This window comes from Platichthys flesus, chromosome 3 (genome assembly GCF_949316205.1).
Source record: "Platichthys flesus chromosome 3, fPlaFle2.1, whole genome shotgun sequence".
In the NCBI taxonomy this organism is placed as follows: domain Eukaryota; kingdom Metazoa; phylum Chordata; class Actinopteri; order Pleuronectiformes; family Pleuronectidae; genus Platichthys; species Platichthys flesus.
In genome coordinates, this window is record NC_084947.1 from 14,823,695 (window position 1) to 14,844,814 (window position 21,120).

Here is a 21,120-nt window from a genome sequence, read left to right on the forward strand (position 1 = left end):
AGGAAAAATGTTTGTTCACTTTATTAATTCTGTCTTTGTGAAAAGGCAGGAGAGAAGAAAGTGTGATGTTCGGGCCGCGGCTCCTTTGTCCCTGGTTTGAGCACCGCGTTCTCCAAAGTGCATCAAAGTGTCAGCAATTCAAACGTGAGCAACGGATGAAGACAGTGTTGCATTTCTCGCAATTTTTCTAATAAAGTGTCAATCAAACGGCTGCATGAATGACACTAATATCATATGATGCAGCATTCCATATCAAAAGACCTCATCGATTCTCGTTCCCCCCCTTTGGCTCAATGCGAGGCCTGTCCTCCCCTCTTATTATCACCATCATCACTCGGACATGAAAGCAGAGAGAAACAAGTGCCGCACAATTTCCAAGGAGAAACCTTGATCTCGGAGTATTTGCATTCGCCACCTAGCTCCGCTGGATGTGTGAACGCGTGTGCCGAGGCGCTCTCTGATTGGATGGCACTGGGGAAAAGCTGGCATTCTGCTAATGCTCAAAGCAAGTCCCCCTCCCCCCTCTCTGCACTGTCACACCCGGGTGGTGGCACTAGGGGGCAGTCCACTCTGTTGGTTGTTGTTAGGAAGACATCTACAGTGGGACTTTCATCTGAAGAAATAGCTGCACTTAAAAACATATCTAATTCATTTATCCATTCGCGTGGATTACTTGCAAAATCAATTAGGTTCCTGTGAGTTTAATGCTCTGCCTCTTCACCATTACAGCATGTGACAGGCATTAAGCTGCGCACAGTTCTACTGCTGTGCTAATGAATTTTAAAGGTGCCATTAATCTGCTGAACAGTTGAGGACAGTTTTTCTACTAATTCATGGATCACACACATGTAAGACACAGAATATAGAATTCTCGTGTCTTGGCAGGTGTAATTCTGATGACAAGACATCAGATAATTGATACTGGAACGTCTGGTGGCTTTGTGTGGAATGAAATAAAGGCCTGAACTAAGACTGTAATGAGCAGGCAAGAGTCACTGAACACAGCTTTTGTAGTTGTGTGATGCTTTGGAGAATGATGAGCAACACTCTCAGTAGATTCATCCTATATAAGAAGAAATCAGGAATAATACATCAAAATATAATAGATGTTAAAATACAAAGAAAGGGAGTGTCACTGTTTACTTGAACTTCTAATAGCTATTTTATTTGAGCTCTAAATATGTGGCTACGCACACACACACACACACACACGCACACACACACTCTGGTGGAGTTACAGCACTGTGTCTGTGGTGTGGCGTGTTATCACCAGGCTGCTAATTAAAGGCCTACAACATTGAGGCAAGGAAACCCCAATGGAACAATGTTCATCTGGAGATGAATTAATGTAAGAGCAGCAGTGATTACCACGAGGGCAGTCAGCCATTTCATATTTCCAGCACGAGGCAGTGGACCTCAAATTTTGACCAAGGCTAATCTCGGTTTCTTCTCTTCTTCCTTCCCTATACTTCCCCTGCTTTCCCCTGGTAATTGGTTCACATTCAGCTGAGGTATAGGCCTGTATAGTACACAGTCGGCTTTATCAAAGGACAATGTTTACCAAATGTGGACATATGAATGACAAATGGATCATAATTACTGTATAGAAAACATCTAGAAAAGTAAAAAATAAAATAATAATGCATGAAGGATGTTGATTGGTACAATGAAACACAGATTCTTATAAAACTGGATAAAACAATTGACCCTGTGTCAATAAAAACTAATTTCTCTTCCATGTATTTTTAACCTTAACCGTCTCACATTTGTATCTCACGTCCTTTCTAATGTCTCCTGATTTCTGTGTTTTCCTCAAAGGAACCTTGAATCCATTGTGGATTGGATGTTGATTGAAACTGTATAATTTACCTAAGGTATTGGTCCAATAACGCTTTGAGCTACATGTGTCTCTTTTAAACATTAAATGCTGCTCTGTCGGATCTCGTAAACGTTGTTATTTATGTGCTACATTTATGACTTTATCTCCTTTTTATGAAATGTCAAATTTTTCAAAAGCCGTCTTGCTCGCAGGTTACAAACGTGCGTTAATGTTTCGTGCTACCCTTTCGCCGGTTGTCATAGCGACGAAAGGGTGATAATTGCATGAATTGCATTTTGAGTTAATTGCGACACGCTGATCTCGGTCAACTGATGCGTAATTGACACTCAATTCTCCAATCTCACAATTGGAGAATTCATTGTGGAGAAAGAAAGAAACAATGTGACAACAGGTCAGAGGTGTTCAAGCGGTATAAAAGGTTCTCTCTTAGGCTATTCACGATGCAAGGTCAGGTCAATCTACAGTTGCTGCTTCTCACAAATCAACACGAGGTTCACCATTCAGAAAACTCACTATTATAACGTCACCCCTCCAGAAGCTTCTCGGTTCCTCTGGCCGTGTTGGGGATGGAATGTGTGTGTGTGCGTGTGTGTGTGTGTGTGTGTGTGTGTGTGTGTGAGGCTGTGGGCGTCTCTGCTCCCCGTCCTGAAGTGGAGCTCCACGCTCTCTATGGAGAAGGGACCTCAGTGAATAGGTCCCCACTCAGGAGGAATAAAGGAACCCCTCCACTGGTTTGTTTTGGAAGCTGTCTTATTGATCTGTCTACCTATGAATGAATGCATTGGCCCAGTTTTTCCTGCTTGTGTAGACAATGCCACTCAAGGCCTGTGTTCACGTTGTTCCCAGAGAAGGGCGTGCATTAAGAGGAGTTTGGGAGCATTTGTAATTTCATCCCTCCATCTACTCCGCTAACCTTTCCCAACAAAGAATGGAGGTGGCAAATGAAGAAACAGCCAATCGATGGCCATTGACCGCCTGAATCCATTTCAGTTTGCACGAGGGCATTTTCTATAAGCAGGGTGACGAGGAGACCCAATCACCGGGTTATTGAGCAGTATCATACAAACACTATTTAATCTGGTAAAATTGACGCCATTTTACATTGTGCCTGGGACCTTGACGACCCAGAGAGGAGCCACTGTAAACACAGAGAAAGAGGAGCTCATGTGTCTGTAGTCTCCGAGTGCAGAATAAAGCAGCGTTCTCAGAGGGGGACATCTTTGTGGAACTATTTGGAACAGGGTCCATTATGTGTATTTAGTGGGGCATATGATCATTACATAAAGTATGAATTCAATGGCGAGGGCATACCGCTAAAGAAAACAGGAGCTCTGCAGTAAAGTAAGTAAATATGGTCAAATTACCCCTTCAAAGATCCATAGCAATGCATATATTTCTGTTCATTGTTTAAAAAAATAATACAATAACATATTAAACATTGTGGGATCAAAGGTGTTCTTATTTTTTAAGTCTAGTGTATATATGCATATAAACATGTTTATTTGATATACTTTTGTAATTGTATTTTTAAAAAATATAAAAAATGAATATATAAAGTTTGCTAAAATACATAAACATGTTTATATTATCAAACACACATCAGACTTACAATACAGTATTAAGCATTGCTTTAAATAAAACATTCATAACCTTTTTGTTTTGAGGGTGTAGCTTGGCTGGGAATGTCACTAGGAGGGGGTGGGGTGTATCGATTGCATATTTTCAAAGTTTAGCCTGCTCTTGCGAGTTTTTCCAGGATTACTAACTCCAGCTTTAAGCTGACTTAACCGTGAGCTCTTCTGTCAACTGTAAACCAAAAGCTTAGGGATCGTGAGTTTAGGAGTTTACCTAAAAAAACAAAAAAACAAGTGCCGGTCGAATGCAAGGATTCATGAATGGAACCTTCTCCCTGTTGATTTAATGCTAAGGCTTTCTGCATAGAGCATACGGATCAAATAACAAGGACGTTGTAAAGAACATAATTTATTTAAGACAAAATCTAAAGCAGAAATAAATACACGGATGAACAACAACATGTGTGATGTACTCTAAGAACCCAAGAGTGAATAACAAACACTTTCAGTGGTAACAAACTGAAGAAACGCCTCATCAGGCCAACGAATTCTGAGAGTTTCTCCAGGTTCTTCTTACCCGACCAGACATTAGAAAAAATCTGTAACCGATTTGTCAACCACATTTTCAAAACTGATTTAATCCATCATGCACTCTATTAACAAAATAAAGTGAATATTGTTAAAATTAGAAATGTTTACAGGCCTCGACATGTGAAATAAATACAAAAAGGAAAAATCAACCAATAAAAAGTCATTAGGATAAATTAGATTTAGTTTAAAAGGTAGAATTATGAAAGGGTACGGTGGAGAGGGAAGGAAGTGCAGGTAAGGGGGGGGGGGGATGGGCTGTTAAATCAACTCAACATACAAATCAGTTTTCATCAAAACAATCTAGAAATTAGGCAAGATTGATACATTCATTATGTGCATATTCCCTATGGTATCAAACAGACAAACTGAGGCTAAGACTTTCGGCATCAGGAGCTTAAAAGTGTGATATGGTGCTGCTCTGCTTCATAAACCGTGTTCAGTACGCAATGCATAGAGCTGGAATGTGTGAACTGCAGCTCTATGATGACTGTAACAATGAAATTAAATTTGCCAGAGAACCAAGCATATGTTATTAATCTGAGAACACGTACCCTACATTCCTGAATAGACCGGACAATCACAACGGCCCAGTGCAGCGTCTGCACAGTGACTGCATGAGCTTACACCTGTACCCTCTATCTACAGCGTGTAAAGACACTGTGTTTTCATTTAACCAGAACTAGTGATTCTCTCTGTATCAAGTTGGTTCTCTAGACACCAGCACACACCTGCAGACACCACATTGGGAAAGGGGGGGACCAACATACTTGGCACCATTTTAGAATCAAAACTTATACAAATCCACAATTTGATCAGTTAGAAATAGAATAACAACTAAAAAATGATTTTTCTCAAAAGAGTTTAAAAGCAATGGATGGGTTTAAGTAAAAATAAAACAGGAAATGAGAACAAAGGCGGTAGCTTATCAACAGGAGTTGACATCCTTTCTTCTAGATCGCAATGCCCTTTGAGATTAGAGCTGAGGCAGAGATCCGACAGATGCAGACGCTACATGTTGCCTGTCAGAAGAACAACCTCAGATTCTCTCACAGCTTCAAAACGGCTCAGTTAAAACCAGGATGGTCACACTGCAAAATTAAAAACATCACAAATCTATCATTAAAAAAAAACAAGAACAACTAAGTTTGTTCTTGATGGCAACTTCAATTAGACACATTTCAAAAAAACATTAGATTCAAGTCAATGAGATGTGTACCCTGGAGTTCAACATCTTGTGTAACTCTTCTTCAGTTGTCCACACTCAAAGACCCTGGTCCGGTGACAGCTCGTCCCATCCAACCCCCTCCCTCCTCTGACTACAAACACAAACGCACCGGCAAAACTCTTAAGACTCTTTCAGATTACTTTGTGGTCCGTGGCAATGGAATTTTGACATCTGAATTTCAACACAATTTTTTTTTTTAATTTTTTTCAAAGGACAGACAAGAGGCCCCAGAATGGTAGTTATCAGTTTCCCCTAAAAAAAACGTAAGGAAAACATATAATTGAGGATGATTTTAGGCGAATAAGAACAGACCAGCCTCCACAAACCTCTCCAGATTCTATGATATTCCGTGAGCCACACGTCGCCACAATGTTTTCACTGAGGGAAGCTAGCACTCTGATGGGCTGTGATACAGACTGGTTTATAGGTGGTTCCATGACTCTTAATGTCAAGGTGGTGCGCATAACCGCCAGCCAATAAAACTTAAACCTTACAGCATTTATCCAGTCAAGCAGAGTAACTCCAGCTTTTCCTGGATATGTCTGTGATATAAGTCATTGCCGGTTAAATTTACAAGGGGACAACAGGCTGAAATCGAACTGTTACTGTCATGCATGAAACTGTAAGAGTGGGGCTTTCTAAAGTAAAAGACAAAGTGTCGATGGATCAGTAATGGATTGTAATTGGCATCTGAGATAAAAGTATAACACCTCATATCATTCAAATTTCATACACAAAATGGATCAGTATCTCTTGACAGTACTAATACACCACTGACACGGAATAATATTCGTTCAACTCGTACCTTTAGTCCGTCTGTTATTAAAATTTATAAATCTTGCCCTTCAAATGAAACACTGTAATTGTAGTATTAAAAACAACGACGAGTTCATAGAGTCATCTGTGAAGGAAGCACTGGAAGTTGAACCAGGAGCTCTGATAATATGGTCATTGAGAGGTGGTCAAAGGGAGGGAGGGAGGGAGGGAGGGAGGGAGGAGGGAGGAGGTTGACGAGTAGAGTCATCAATTGGCCTCTGCTGCCCCCAATCAGTCCTTTCTGATCAGGCTGAACGTACAGCAGCACTGCGGGATCCGGCTGCCACTGCTGGGTTCCTGGTGCTATGCCGCCATGAGATACTGATGGTAGAAGAGACCGAAGAGGGAGGTGGAGAAGAGGCAGGCGGCAATCCACCAAGTAAAGAAGGAGAAGAGGCCCCGGAAAAGCGAGGGGCTGAAAACAGTCCGCAGGCCTCCCAGAGCCACCGACAGCTGGGCTACTGACGCCCGGGCTCCTGTTTCTACCACTGAAGCTGGTGTTGGGGCGGCTGCTGATGCCTCCCCCATCACCGAGTCAGAGTTCATGTCGTAGGTGCAAGGCAGGTCTTCTTCAAAAGAGACCCACCAGGAGTGTCCACCTGCCGGAGAGTGAGCAAAGGAAAAAAGATCAAACGTCTGGGAAGAAAACTAAAAAAAAGAATCTTTAAAGAGGAAAAACATTGTGCGCTGCATGACTCACCTAAGGTTTTTAGCAGCAAAGTGGTATGCAGCAGTATCACCAGTGGTGCCACATACTGTAGTGCGATTACACACAAGTAGTAAAAAATACGCGCAACCTGAGTGAAAAGGGTGAAAGTGGTGAAAAAGAATAATAACGTTAGTTCAGGCTTTACACAAACTGTTTAAAAGAACAGTTTAAAAACTCTTGAAGCTGATGCAAATATAAAATGTAAAATATCATTGATAGAACTCCAAAACATGACTAGATCTGATATTAATATGATCACAGTTGATACTTTGCCTGATGTCTGCTATATACATCAAAACACTACCAACAATGAGTTGTCGCATAGGAGAGGCTGGTCTGCCCTACACTGAGCTTGTTTACAAGTTTACACTTACATCAGGGATTCTGTGGGTTTCAATAAGTCAGACTATTCAGACCTTAACAAATTCAATTTAAGATCCATGTTAAGTATGAGAGAAATAAAGGAATATCGGGGTCCCAGAATTATTTACACTTGCCCTTAATTGAAAATAAAGTGAAGAAGCCATGTGGAGGATAAACCTCAAAATGCCCTGTTATCTCACAAACAACAGATACAGACAATAGGTATCCATGGCCTTTCCCACAGAAAGCTGAGTGTATGGAGATAACTTCTAACTGGGGTGTTGTAGACAGTTGTCAGTTCCATGTTGGTCTTGTTTATAGTTTTATTGCACGGTGTCAATATCTGTATTGTTGACAAAGAACTACAATACACAGACGTTCCAAACTATGCACGCCACACTAAGTATTATTTAATTGTACAAAAAGTATTGTACAATTGTACGTTGTAATTTAACGTATATAATTCAATCTTAGAATTTTGGGACCACGTTGAGACCCTGAATGTTGGGGGAGCTTTGAAAAGACAATTACTGCACCAATGTCCAACTGCACAAAATTACAGTAAAGTTTTGCGCCCTGTTCCTGACAATATATATGCTATTAATAAAGGGAAAACACTTCTGCAAATCAAACTACACGGCTCCAATTAAAAGGAATATAGATCACCCCGTTGTAAAAGGGATTATTTATATCGTTTTATTATTTTATCATAGAATTACACTGGGGTATAACCATGATTAATATTGATTAAAATGAATGATCTGACTCACCATCTTCTGCAGGTCAACAGTACTTATGCGACCCGCCTCCTTCTTCATCTGGTCCACACCCTTCTGGGCCAGGTTGAGGTAGGCCTGCAAATGATGTCTCATCATGGCGAGCCGGAGCAGACACATCAGTAGGATGGCCCATAACCGCAGCGTATCATATGTCTGCTCAGTCATCCTGGTAGTAATAAGAAAGACAACAGAGAGCGAGAGAGAAGATTAAGGGATGACGGCTTTGCTGGCCCGCTAACTCAACCCATCATTTATCTGCTCCATCACGTGGATGGTAGACAGAGACAATGAGACAGAAAGGAAAGATAGTAGGAGTAAAAAAAGAGTCATAAACAGGTCAAGACAAAGAAGTAAGAGAGGGTGAAGTTGAGATAAAAAGGTGAAACGGGGGGGTTAGGTAACATGAAAGACGACTTGGTCAAGTTTGACCTTGAAGCCACAGTCGCTGTCAGCAGCAGGAGAAAGTTTGACACGTGTCGGGATTCAATCTTATACAACAAATGAAAAATATGTTTATCTTAGTATAAATAACAAGCTGACAAATGACAGCAGTTAGAGATGGAACAAAGAGCTTTCCCTCGAGTATGACTTAATATGTGTACAGTCTCATTTAAACCTGAGTAGACAACGTTCCCATTGCGGTAATTTCATCTACAAACTTCAACACATTCTTTATCTCATTCAACCTTCATAAATTCAATTTTGATAACTGCTGTTGCATTGTTTACACCCATTTTACAGCCACAATTACTTTTATTTTCACAGCTTGGCAACGTTGTCCCGTCGCGCCTGTTTGAGTGGCAGGTCATTAGCTTGCCAGGCAGCAACAGAGTCCAACTGGCTGACAACCAAATACAGATCGATCTGCTGGAGGTACGAGGATATGGCTCTTTAACAGATTATTGTTTTTCGTGAAATGTTTACGCAATCTAATATATGTGCTGCAAAGCAGTTAACCTCTGTCCGTTCTGTCCGATCTAAATTAGGTTAACTATTGAAGATGGTTAACTTAAATTATTATTACATTGGTAGTGTACTTTACATCTGGGTCAAACAAGAATTGTGTGAAACAGATAATTACTTACAAAGGCACATTCTCCTTTCCCAGATTGGGGTTCATTAGGTAGTCCTTTGTTATGGGCTTCACCCACAGCAGGACCATGATGAGAGGGGACAGGAAGTTGATATGAAGCAGAATCCTGCACAAAAGGAGACGTTACAAATAATACATCAATTATAATGTTAGGTGATCAAATAATCCAACAACTCTCTGTAATCATTGCTTTCTAATCTCAATTTGAAGTTAATATGGAGAGAAAGATGGTATATTATCAATACAACTGTCACTGAGAGGGGTGAGAAGATAACTGAGGCGCAGATTTTGTAGGGCTGGGAGATAATCCCTGCTGGTGACAGGGTCTGAGGATGTAAGCTTGTGACAGCTAAAATGGGGAATGGAGGAGGAAGAGGAGGCCAGAAGAGAAGAGAGTCTGCTATGCCAAAGTGGATTATCTGGATGCAATGTGCTCCCTGCTCTGCACCCCCTATCATGGTTGGAGACATGCCACCCAGTGAGTTCGGAAGCAGAAATCTGCCCCAACTGAGGAAGTCTTCATCTGACTCACAAGGTGCTCTCTGGTATCTGACACACTCTGAATAGTAGGAGACAAGTACAGCGGTGCTATACTTGCATTCATGGTACTCTAAAATAGGGTAGACTGATATTTGAGTTGTGGGTTTGTGGCCAATTTGAGCACATCACCACCATAGAACTGGAGAGACCACACTGGATAATATTCTTTCTCCTAGTTCTGATTTTACCACCTATTCTGTTCATCTTATAAAGTTTTATTATATCTTAATTTTACTCTTTTACTCTAATCTTTTTCCATTTTGTATCTGTGCTTCATTGCAGTGTGGTCTTCGAGTAGCTTTAAATGTTTTCTCATTGTAATGTTTAACTACTGTTAGCCTTCAATGCCTTTTTAATCTTTAACTCGTTAAGGACTTTGTATCTGTGTTTTGAAAGGTCCTTTAAAAAGTTCATCATTAATAATACAATATTTTCAATATCAGCAGAAGCATAAATTAAGAGTTCTCTACATCATATGTGATAAAACTAAAAGTTAAATACTGAAGATAATGCTGTCAACAAAGTGTCGAATGTGAAACATTTGCAGCTGGAAACTAATCTTCAAGGTCATTTCCACCAAAGACTGTTGTGGCTTTGAAGATAAGAATGTATTCCATGACAAGAACACTAGAGGAAATAAAGCAAAGACATATTTGTGTGGTGTACTTACTGTGTAAGTTTGGCTGTGGTGAGATTGAGTGCATCGAGGTGCATCTGGGCCAATCGTAGACCAGGGAAAGTTAGAAATGCTCCAATCAAGGAGCAGAGCAGAGCTAGGATCAGCTTGAAGGTGAGTTTAGATATAGGACCCCTGTGTAAAAAAAACCCCACACATGGTGATACTACTGTAGTTTCACAAGTCATAAAGAATTCATGAAGGTGGAGAAAACAAAAACGAAACTGTGAGAATACTGATATTGTACTTACTGGGACTCTAAACCCTGGTTCTCCAGAAACTGTAGAGCGCTGTCAGAGAAGTTTGCAAAACCTGGAAATGAAAAAAGTTAAATATATTCAGTAGTGACTCACACACCGGGGGTAAAAGTATTAAAATATGGTTGTTAGAAACAGGGTCATTTTTAAGAAAAGCCTGACGGAGCACTCACCGGTCTCAAGACCAAACTCCAGGTAGTTTTCAGTGACGATGAGAATGGCCATGGCTTTGACAAAAAAGAAAAAACCAAAAGTAATACAGAGTGAGCGCTCGCCACCTTCCTCGAGCTTGAAGTAGTGGGCCGTTAGAGAGAAAAGAGTCTTACTGAGGGGAAGAGTCAAGGGAAATCAGCACCAATAGCACACTGGCATTTAAAGCTTATCCAAAGTGCTTTGCAGATACATTTCTAAATTCTTTTCACAGGTTCAAGGGAAACAGAAATAAGTCTTTGCATTAAACCATTACAAAAAACTTTATAGCACAGTAACAGACAGATATTCACCACACAAAACCATACTCATCTTTTCGCAAGTTTGGGCACACCTAACAGTGTGAACCCTCAACCCTTTCGTGCCATACAGACCCTGCAACACACACAGCATGTGTGGGTCTGTGGCACCAGCGCGTGCCATCAAGCTCGCAATAGTGTTTTACTCGGCCCCTGTTGACACTGATCGGAAGGCTAAGGACAGAGCGTGTTTCTAAAGTCTAAAGATGAAACTCTCAGTTCACGGAACATTTCAGGTGACAGCATGCCAATTTTTCACTCCCTTTCAGTCCATTTCAAGAAAGGTATTCAATCCAATACGGTCTTCTTTCTGTCTCTAACCCGTATTCAGTGTTGTGAAGACAGCTGCATAAACACTCGGCAGACGAGTTAGAGCCAGCGTGAGGTTGAAACTAGAAATACTGCCACGTTTGAGCTGTCATGTAGCGGCCTACAATTATGATACAGTCGAGCTGGCCTGTAAACATAGGCCAAGCGTGAGGATATCCAGTTTTATCATATTCCACTAAACAAGAGAGAGACTCCACCGGTTTTATCAGTGGACAGGCTAACAGAGCAGTTGAGCTGATCTCCAGGCCAAGAGTCTTAAACATGTCATCAGAGCCGAAATAGGAAAACTGAAATCTAGTGTCCCATTAACACATATATTGCGCCAACATATTTCCTCATCTTCATACTCCAGTGTCATCTGTTCCCAAGTCTGCCCCCCCGAGCATATCAGCCTGTTGGGCTGTGAAAATTGGGCCTCCAATCTCGGGTGAGGGCAGGAAATGACACACCATCTGACCGTAGTGAGCTGGGCCCGAGCGGCAGCACTGGGAAGATTGATCCCTGTGGTTGGTGGCAAGGATAATGCATATTATTTAACCATCATTCAGCGTAGCAAAATAGCAGGTAGCTGTGGAGCATAAAGGTGCTGGCAGCCAAAGCTTTGGCAGTCATTTTACAGCCTCTCACCACCAATGCTGCTGCTGCAACCACACAATCACGCTGGAATGATACAGACTCTCTTATAGACAATGAGATGTTAACCTATAGCATATACAGGGGCTGTTAGGAAGAATGTAACGTGGAAATAATTGAAAGCCTGAAGAAGAGTCCATAAAATATAGGTAGCTGAAACATTGCATGTTACCAACCAACCCACCCACACACTTGATGCACAGCAGAAAGATGTTTTTCATTTGGTGTGATGTGAAAAAACAAAACACAAACCAAGATGTAAAGAGTAACTGATGTAAGGATACATGACAAAGGCAAGTACGAGCAGGCACCAGACCACACTGATGTTCATCTCTCCTGAGGGCTGAGCCACGCTGTAGTAGAGTTCTGTTATCAGATAGACCACAGTTGCCGCTACTGTGAAATCCACCAGCCACTGGAACTCTGGGAAGTAGTGCAATGCTGGGGGCACACACAGAGTATAATTAGATCCATACAGCCCAGTATACATGAACATTAAACATGGGAGAATGAAAACTTGGGATTACAGATGTTTGTCCAGTTAGATTTATACCTAATGTGTCGACTTCTGTGATGCATTTCGTCTCCAGCTGTAAGTCTATGTCCTTTGGAACTGTTAGTGGCTTATTGTCAATGTGACCATTGTACTTCCTAAGGAAAAGAGAGGTGCAAAACAACAAGTGGGGTCAGGAAAACAATGATAGAAACTCCAGAATGCAGCAAATGCAATGTTTGACCATTGGAAAACAACTTAATATTGTAATCTTGCAGACATTTGTTTAGGTTTGTTTGGTAACTTGACTTTCATGCAGATCAAAATAAAAACAGGGTCAATGAACACAGTTTTACAGTAATTTTTTTGCATGAGCAAAACGTTAACCTCACAGATTCACTTTGAGATCTTTATAAATTACGTGTTTAACCTTACTACTGACAATTTACACAAGAACATGATTTACAGTTGATTTTCCTCTCTCTATTATAGTTAATCCATCACAGAAAATATGATCTAATATCCAATAGTCAAATTTAATTTATTGCAAAGTTGTGAGCATGCACGGCCCCCTCTATATTTAATACTTAGCATAGTTCTATTTTTTGCCACTAATACTTCTGGACTTCCATGACCGAGCGCATAGGCGGTGCTAAACCGCTGACAGCAGGTGAATGGATTGCTGTTCTTTAGGTCTGAAGAACTGTCTGGTGGGCCTCCTCAGTTCTGGGCTTTGTTTGTTCAGCCTGGTGTGTGTCTGTGTGTGTGCTCGATTCAAGGGACAATACCACTGAAAGACTTTCGGGCCAAACATGCCCCGGACAGACTTCATCTCTGAGGCACCTGACGGGGGGAGAAAGGGGGCTCAGCAGCTCAGGCACCCCTCACTGAGGGAGTCAGATGGTTGACAAAGGGAACGAAGCTGCATGGCACGAGCTGGCAAAAGGACAGTGGTCCATCTTTTCCTTCAAGGGATTACTGAGCATGTGGTGCTGGAGAGCATTGACCTGCCTCATACAGGGTCGGAGAAAGGACTGTGCTACAAAACCGCCTTGAGTAAGGAGCTGGACACCATGTGGAACAGTAAGGATTAGCATTCAGTTGTGAGTTCAATTTGAATTCACATTAAGAGGGCGAGCACAAAGGAAACGGAGCCAAATTCACAATTACAACATATGGTATAACTTCCACCTGCAGCCATAATGACTGAATAGTAGTTTTTTCTCCCTTTAATTGCAAAGTGGTCTTAAAGGAAATTCATCCTCCAGAATCAAAGCTTGACATCTGACCACTTTGAAGACATAATGCAGATACAATCCTTTTAAACTGTCATCCCTTAAAATAGTTCGATAGTAATGGCTCTAAAAAACAGGACCAGATTTCCTCAGATCCACTAGACGGGGGCCACTTCTAAGCCAAGTTGCTCTGAGCCCAGATGAAGAGTCCGTAGAGGAACACAACAACAAAAATAGACTTCTGTTTCCTCACTTCAAACACCCCGTAAATGAGCCACACAAACACACATCAGCGTCATCTCCCTGCCGACATGCCTGTGGTCTCCATCCATCTCAAACGTCTGTGTCTCATCTTTGCTTTCCCCTCTGATGAAAGGGGTGCCTTTCGTTCCTGCTCTGTGCCACTGCATTTCCCCAGCCCCCAAACAATAGCCCTTCTTCTTTTCATTTCTGCAACCACTACCCCCCCATCCTTGAGCACCTGACAACCTACCTGTCTTTCCTCTTCTGTCCTTTTTGTTTCCCCGCTAAGCTCCTCAGCTCATCTTCCGTGGGGTGCTGATACCACCGCAGACTGTGAACAAAGAAAATGAAAGAGATCAGGCTCAGACTTGTACAGAGAAGGAAAGAAAATATTTAATATAATAACAAATTTAGTTTAAAGGGTTAGAAAAACAAAGACTTATTTAATTATTGACACATACTGAATAAGAAGATTAATAATATTGATTTTTTACAATGAAACAGAAGGAAGTGGATTCAAGGTTAGATACTGTAAAGTCTCCCTCTCTTCACTTATATTTCTTGTAGGAATAAGGGAATTTCACTTACTGCTAAAAGCTTATATTGCCTTTTCATTATACCTTAAAGAAATATCAAAAACCTTGTTGAAAATGCTCTTGAAGCAGTGACATTAAGTCATGATTCAACGAAAATTGACTCATCTCATTTTGTAACAGCAATGAGATTAATGTTTAACTCCTGAATAACAAACACAAAACAGACACTTGTGAGACGCTTTGCGACATCAGTCCTTAAGGATCAAGCTTGAAACAGGATGTAATTTAGGAGCTTAATTTACAAAAAAAAAAAAACTTATTTTTTTAAGAAACCCTTCTGTGAAAGCATCCTGAGAAGCACGTTGTGTGGTGGAGGAGGATAGAAAGAGCACAGCTTGCGTTTCCCCCTGTACATTTATTTATTATGGAAAATTAATTACAAAGTATTCTGGAGGGACACTTCAGGCCTACTGCTTAGGGCTAAAAAGTTTTCAAAAATGTTTCCGCAGTGCCCTGAAAATAAATATTTATGAATTATTAAACGTGTTCCAAAAATCTGTTTACTGAAAAACATATGTGACACTAATTAGGGGAAATGAGGCGGGCACTATATTTGTATGTACTTTTCTCTCGGATCATCCCGATATTTCAGTGCCCTTTGGTCTTTACAGTGTGATTTAATGATTATTTTACTTCTTCAATCCAGACTGTTTTGAACACTCTCCCATCTGAGTAAACATTTGGATGCTCATTGTTCTGGACCCGTTTTGAAATAAACTTCTCAGAAGGCAAAGGAAATTGGAGAAATGAAACAACAGCACTTGGAAGAATTATTTAAAACAGCATGTATGGGATTTTACATTACCTGCCACTGCAGAGAAGCCATCTTGCGAAGGAATAATGAGGTATTATTTTTTGAATTACACTGGCCATTACCATGGTAACCACCAGCTGCACACCGATCACACCCTGTGGAAATGAGATGGGGGGTTTAAAATCACATTTAAACAGTAATTATACATGCCACAAAGCACTTACACACATGAAGTATGGGTTTATATGGACTAATACCTACTGGAGCATGTCTTCTCAGATTAAAAAGAGTTTAAAATGCAATTTAAAGTCTTTTATCAATCTCATATCAAAAGTCTTGGCATTACACCTCAACTGCAAAATGCTAAGTGAATGGAGTTCTTTATCTTGCTGATAGCGGGGCCACAGAAATTCTTTCAACAAACATGTTTGCAGCACAGAAAGATTAATGATTACTATAAGACTTTGTTGAAGCAAGTTAACACAGTCTCTAATGTTTCTCAGGACAATTGAATTCCTTGGCAATGTAATGACAGGTGAGATCATTGATTTAGTTATAATGGTGCTTCTTTGCCCCTGCTAGCAGTGAAGCCTACGATGATGTCAGTCCAAAGTTTACAGATTTAAATATTCATGGTCTTTAGAGGCTTCACCTTCAGTTCAAAGAATCCATTGTATCTAGTTGCACACTGCAACTACATTTGGTTAGTGGTTTCAAGAGGATTTACTTTATAAATAACACTGTACGGGTTGTTGAAAGATTAGGCTCCTCAAACTTTATCAAGAACTCAAACACAGAATGACCTTCATTTGTCCATGAATCCAAGTGAGTACAACACAGGGGTTAATCACTTCAGTGTTAGCCGGTCAAACAAAACGAAAAAAAGTAGATGTGCCACATTACTCAAAACAAAGGATTTAAAACTGCTATGTGTGTAATATGACGTCTTTTGAAGTAGAACCAAATACAAAACCTAAATACTATAGCATCAGCAGTCTTCCAGGTGAGCTCCATTACCATTCTGACATCCATTTCCAAGTTCCTTAAAATAACTCACACTTTTATTCATGTTCATATGAGCCAGATAGCCAGAACCAGAGGATCCCAACAACTCTCTTGTGGCATCACAGTAGACAATATGGGGCCTGGGATTCCCCACTACTCTGCAGATTATAGGACAAGTCAATTTGCAGCAAGCATTAGACCTAGTGTTGGCTGACCTGTCGATCTAAACCTTGAGGTGACTGAGCTTTGGCAACCAGGGGAAATTGTTCTATAAATCGGACCACCAAACAGCAACACCAATAATATATTATTTCAACAGATCAGCCACAAAATGTCCTTCATATTTTACTATTTTCTTTATGTAAGGTAAATGTAAAATATCTGGTATATTGAATGAATTTCAAATCAATAATAGAGTGATGGACGATTAGTAACATTCACCAAAAACTAAGACCCAAAATCAAATTACCACTTTACCTTAGTACCAGACATGGAATGGTAGCTATTTTTAAACACATCTTTTTTTTTCACATCAAACTGTAAGGGATTTGGTTAATAAATCCCCAATTACTCTAACCTGAGTACAGTGATTTGGGTTAATACAATGATCACTGAACTAGGTTCAGCCAGGAAACAATGATGGTCACAATGTCAGTTGCCACGAGCCCAGGAGAATGAACAACTAGCACCTGCCACAGGAGGTAGATCGCCAAAGACTTAGTAACACTAGGGGCTCAACATCAACCCAGCACTTTGGATCAATATTCACTTAGGCTTATGAGGCCAAAATCATTACCTTCATGCTGCGCTTTTATCCACTCACTGTAAGGTAAGGTGTGGGGGCTGGCCCATCTCTTTGGCCATCAGTAGGAATTATTGATATCTGTGACTTCCCCCACTTGAGCCAAGAGAGCCAATTACCTAACTAATCTCCCCTAAAAAAATATATATGTTCTCCTTGCCAACAGCAGTCCCATGTCTGGGCTTGCAACTATAGGCATGCACCAATGGATCTACACTTGAAGCTCATCACAAAGACATGTGGCCTTCTCTGTTGTGTAAACATGATGTTTACACAACAATGAAGTTCGGTGGGCTTATCTTCCCCCATTTGGTAAGTTATTTTGGATACGTTGAGTGATGTTAATGTGACAGTGCCATATGATAATATGTTCAGATTAAATTTTCTTCAAAAAAACTACAATAATTGACGTTGATGCATGATGGATAAGAATGGATCGTCACCTTCATTTCACAGAAGACTATCTATTCACTTCAGCTAATGTGAAGCTTGGTGTCAAATGTGACGCTCATTAGTCATTTTATGCATAGAATGGAAATTGAAATCAGGACTTGATCGCTTGAAAAAAGTAAGATACTGATTCTGCTGATATGTGTCAATTGGGCCAGTCTCTTATTCACCAGGTGCTCGGCCTATTCTGGCTTTAATGAACCATATCCTACATGTCCTTTAGTTATTACTGATGATATTGATAAAACTACTGAATATGGCCAGCTCGTTCTCTGACACGATATTTTAAAATAAGTGATACTTTTGGCGATCCTATGGCTAGTCGAATCCGTGGTGTAACCTTGAATATGTCCTGCTTCTACCATAACGCTGGACAATAAGCAAACATTCATCATACAGAACTCTGTCACTGATACTGTTAGACTGTACCAGGTGTAGAAGGAGGAAGGGAATGACGTCTAGACAATAGAAGTGATGAGGCCAGACTTGTACCGTAGACCTAGATTTTAGATTGGTGGTGGAGATCTCCAGTGTCACCAGGCATGAGATAAGCTCCAAAAGCTTTAGTCAATACCTCCTCTGGAGTCACAGGAAGTGGGTGCCTATAATTTTGACAATTATAGTGACCAGACACAACCGCTCCGACTCAAGATATTTCTCCATGTGAGTAATGGTCATGCTATATAGGTCAAAAGCAGAAAGCCTTAGCTTGGTGGATGCTGACCATTCGCTGTGGGGGAGCTGCAAGGATCTCAGGCCTGGGGGAAATTGAGCCAGCATGGGACTCCCTTATCTTGCCCATGCCGCTTCACCCCCTCCACACAACAACCAAATGAAATCTGTAGGGGGTTGAAAGTGGGAGCTGCAGCGATAACCACCATATCAATATAAGCTCAAATACCTCACAACTATTTGCTAGGAAAACTAACTCTCTGGCAGTGAAACCCCTTATTGACCAAAACTTCCTCAATTTTATTCATCTGGAATACTCTTGGGTCACTTTAATCCTGCTTTGGCAGTAAACTCTTAAAATATTGACTTTTGGAAGTCCAAGACCACATATTGTAAAAATGACTACGGCTGTGGTTAAAAATGAGTCCCACTATACTTTAAAAAAAAGTCCTAATAACTAAAATAAATAGTGTGATAAGCAATTAGCTGGTATCCAGGATGTTTGTCACTGTACTCTGTGGCTGAAGTTTTCTTCTCTCCCCCTGGATATTACAGTATGGTCGCCACTACAATGAACTAGAGATACCCTTATCTATTCTGTTTGTTCTACCTTCTTAATTTGAAGAATGAATAACCACCTGTCTAGCAATCATTTACACATTTTTTTAATCCTCACTGTCCTTTCCTACAGTAGCTGCTGCAACAGATGATGACATTCAGCAGTGGAGAATGATACATATCAACTCATCTAATGTTCATAATGTAAACACAAAACGCAGACAGCATCTCATCTAAAGTTGATACTGATGAGTCTTCTCGTGTAAGTTTAGATTCTAAACATCAGCTGTATTTAGGAGGGACGTGTTGAGATTATTGACTGTCGTGGATGCAATTACAGCAGCAATGGTCAGTCTATGATGTAGTTACACACCTGCAGTACACATCTATTATTTTCTCTGGATGCATTTAAGTCTGTAATAATCATTGTGAAACCCTGAAAACATTGTTATTACCCTGAATACGCTTTACAGTTCCTCTGAGGGCATCTTAAGGTCAAACTGAGACAGGTGAGGTGCGTGGACACTGCTTGCCTTCTCCCATTGGTGCCCTGCTGCCAGGTGATTGGCATGCTAACGGCTAACGCTGGTACAGTTCATGCAAACATAGCACGTATCCTTCCACTTCTACCCTGCAAGGTTAGCCCCTGTTATAACTTCACAACAACACAATGCGACCGAACACCATGGAAAACATTACATTTGTATGCTTGTTAGCATCACTAGGCTGCAGTCGGTTTGTGGCTAACGCTAGCTACAATGCTACACTGGCTAGCCGGCTACAGGCACATGTTATGTCTAGCCAGCTAAACCATCGTTAACACAATGACACGTTCACAGGAAAAACATGAAGCAGTCAGAAACATCGCAGGAGGACATGCACATCGGAGATGATGCAGCATCCAGGCATGAAGAGAAAGCGTTGCGTTCAGGTGCTCTGTGACACACTCACCATGTTGATGCAGTGAAACGGACTCTACCTCGACAACACTGAGCAGCCCGACTCGGAAATGAGGCGGCGAGGAGCTCATAAGACCTTCGTGAGATCTGTGGGCACCAAATGAAGCGGGTGTCTCATTCAAACTATCTTCGTATCATCACAGACACGGGTTACATCGTCAATTTACCCCAAAAAGATCAACGGACACAGCCTCCGATCCTCAGTATTTTCAACTGCAATAGAGGTCACGCTGAAACTCTGGATGAGAAGGGGTCCTCGGATTTGCCTGTCCCGCAAGAGAAAGAAATTACGATAAAAAAAAATAAGAAAATGTTCTAATCGAGATTTAAACATTACCATACACTATTAAGAATGCACATGTAGTCCATGTTGTTTTAATATAACTTCAAAAAGAATACCAGAGTTGGTATTTTTAGACAGGATTAGTATATAATACCGAAAATATGAAATAGGACCCCTTAACCGGAAGAGAGCAGAGTCACTTCTACACATGATGACATGTCGGGAGGGAGACAGTGGAGGTGTGATGCCGACAACACAGGGTCACAGCTTCGTCTGCATTGATCAGTCCGTTACTGTGTGATTACTGACAACATGTTTATGTGTGACTGTAGTAGTTTGCAAGCCAAACAACCTAACTCTGTCTCTGAGCTCCATTAAGCTGATTGTTGACTGATGCTTTTCCCCCTCACAGACTTTAACATTGTGGCATCATCAATAAATACAGAGTAATTAACCACATGTATTAAATCTAATTGTATATTTGATCTTATGATATAGATGTATATAGTTGTTATATTATATTATCAGAAGATAAGTCAATAGAAAATGCTACAGCGATGTAACCCCAGCAAACTCATCTAAAAGCTTTCAGAGAGATTCAAATGTATCTTAAGTCCTTTAAACCTGTGGTCACAGATGTTCCCTAAGTTGTTCCATGGTCCTTAATGCCTCATGGCTTTTATTTTATTTTATTTTCATTTTAATAACATTTAACATGAAACTTCATTCTATGCACATACAACCCACTGATCAATAGTGATGTTTATTGGACTTTGCATCCAGATGGCATCTAGAAATGAGTTTAACCTGATTAATATTACACCTGGTACAAAGTGTCTAGTGTTGAAAGCTACTGCATTTATACATATGTTCAATGAGGTCACAATTTGCCCCTGTGTACCCACCCATCTGTCCTCTAGGCATCTTCGGTTAATTTACAGCTGCTATTTTATGTGGTCAAGCTCTATCAAGTTGTCATCAAATCACAATTATGCATTTTAATCCCATGTATACATGGGGAATAAATCATGAGTTGCTTGTTTTTCATTTGTGTACTTTATTTTTGCCCTTTTTCTTAAAAATAGCAGGCCGGAAATATCTAAAGAGCCGACCATCGCTCTATCCATAATTATGT

The 21,120-nt window shown here is 40.7% G+C and overlaps 1 protein-coding gene across 1 annotated transcript; it reads right to left on the reverse strand.

The window, feature by feature from the left end:
* Positions 1-3,803: 3,803 nt before the first annotated feature.
* On the reverse strand, positions 3,804-19,921 carry tmem161b (transmembrane protein 161B). Its single transcript, XM_062382141.1, has 12 exons — positions 19,695-19,921; positions 15,308-15,411; positions 14,157-14,237; positions 12,489-12,586; positions 12,220-12,376; positions 10,637-10,788; positions 10,458-10,518; positions 10,201-10,341; positions 8,983-9,096; positions 7,889-8,063; positions 6,747-6,843; positions 3,804-6,645 (listed from the first exon to the last, which is right to left on the reverse strand). Exons 1-12 carry the CDS (start codon positions 19,695-19,697, stop codon positions 6,350-6,352), a joined length of 1,479 nt encoding a protein of 492 aa, XP_062238125.1. The 5' UTR covers positions 19,698-19,921; the 3' UTR covers positions 3,804-6,349.
* Between the last annotated feature and the right edge of the window lie 1,199 nt (positions 19,922-21,120).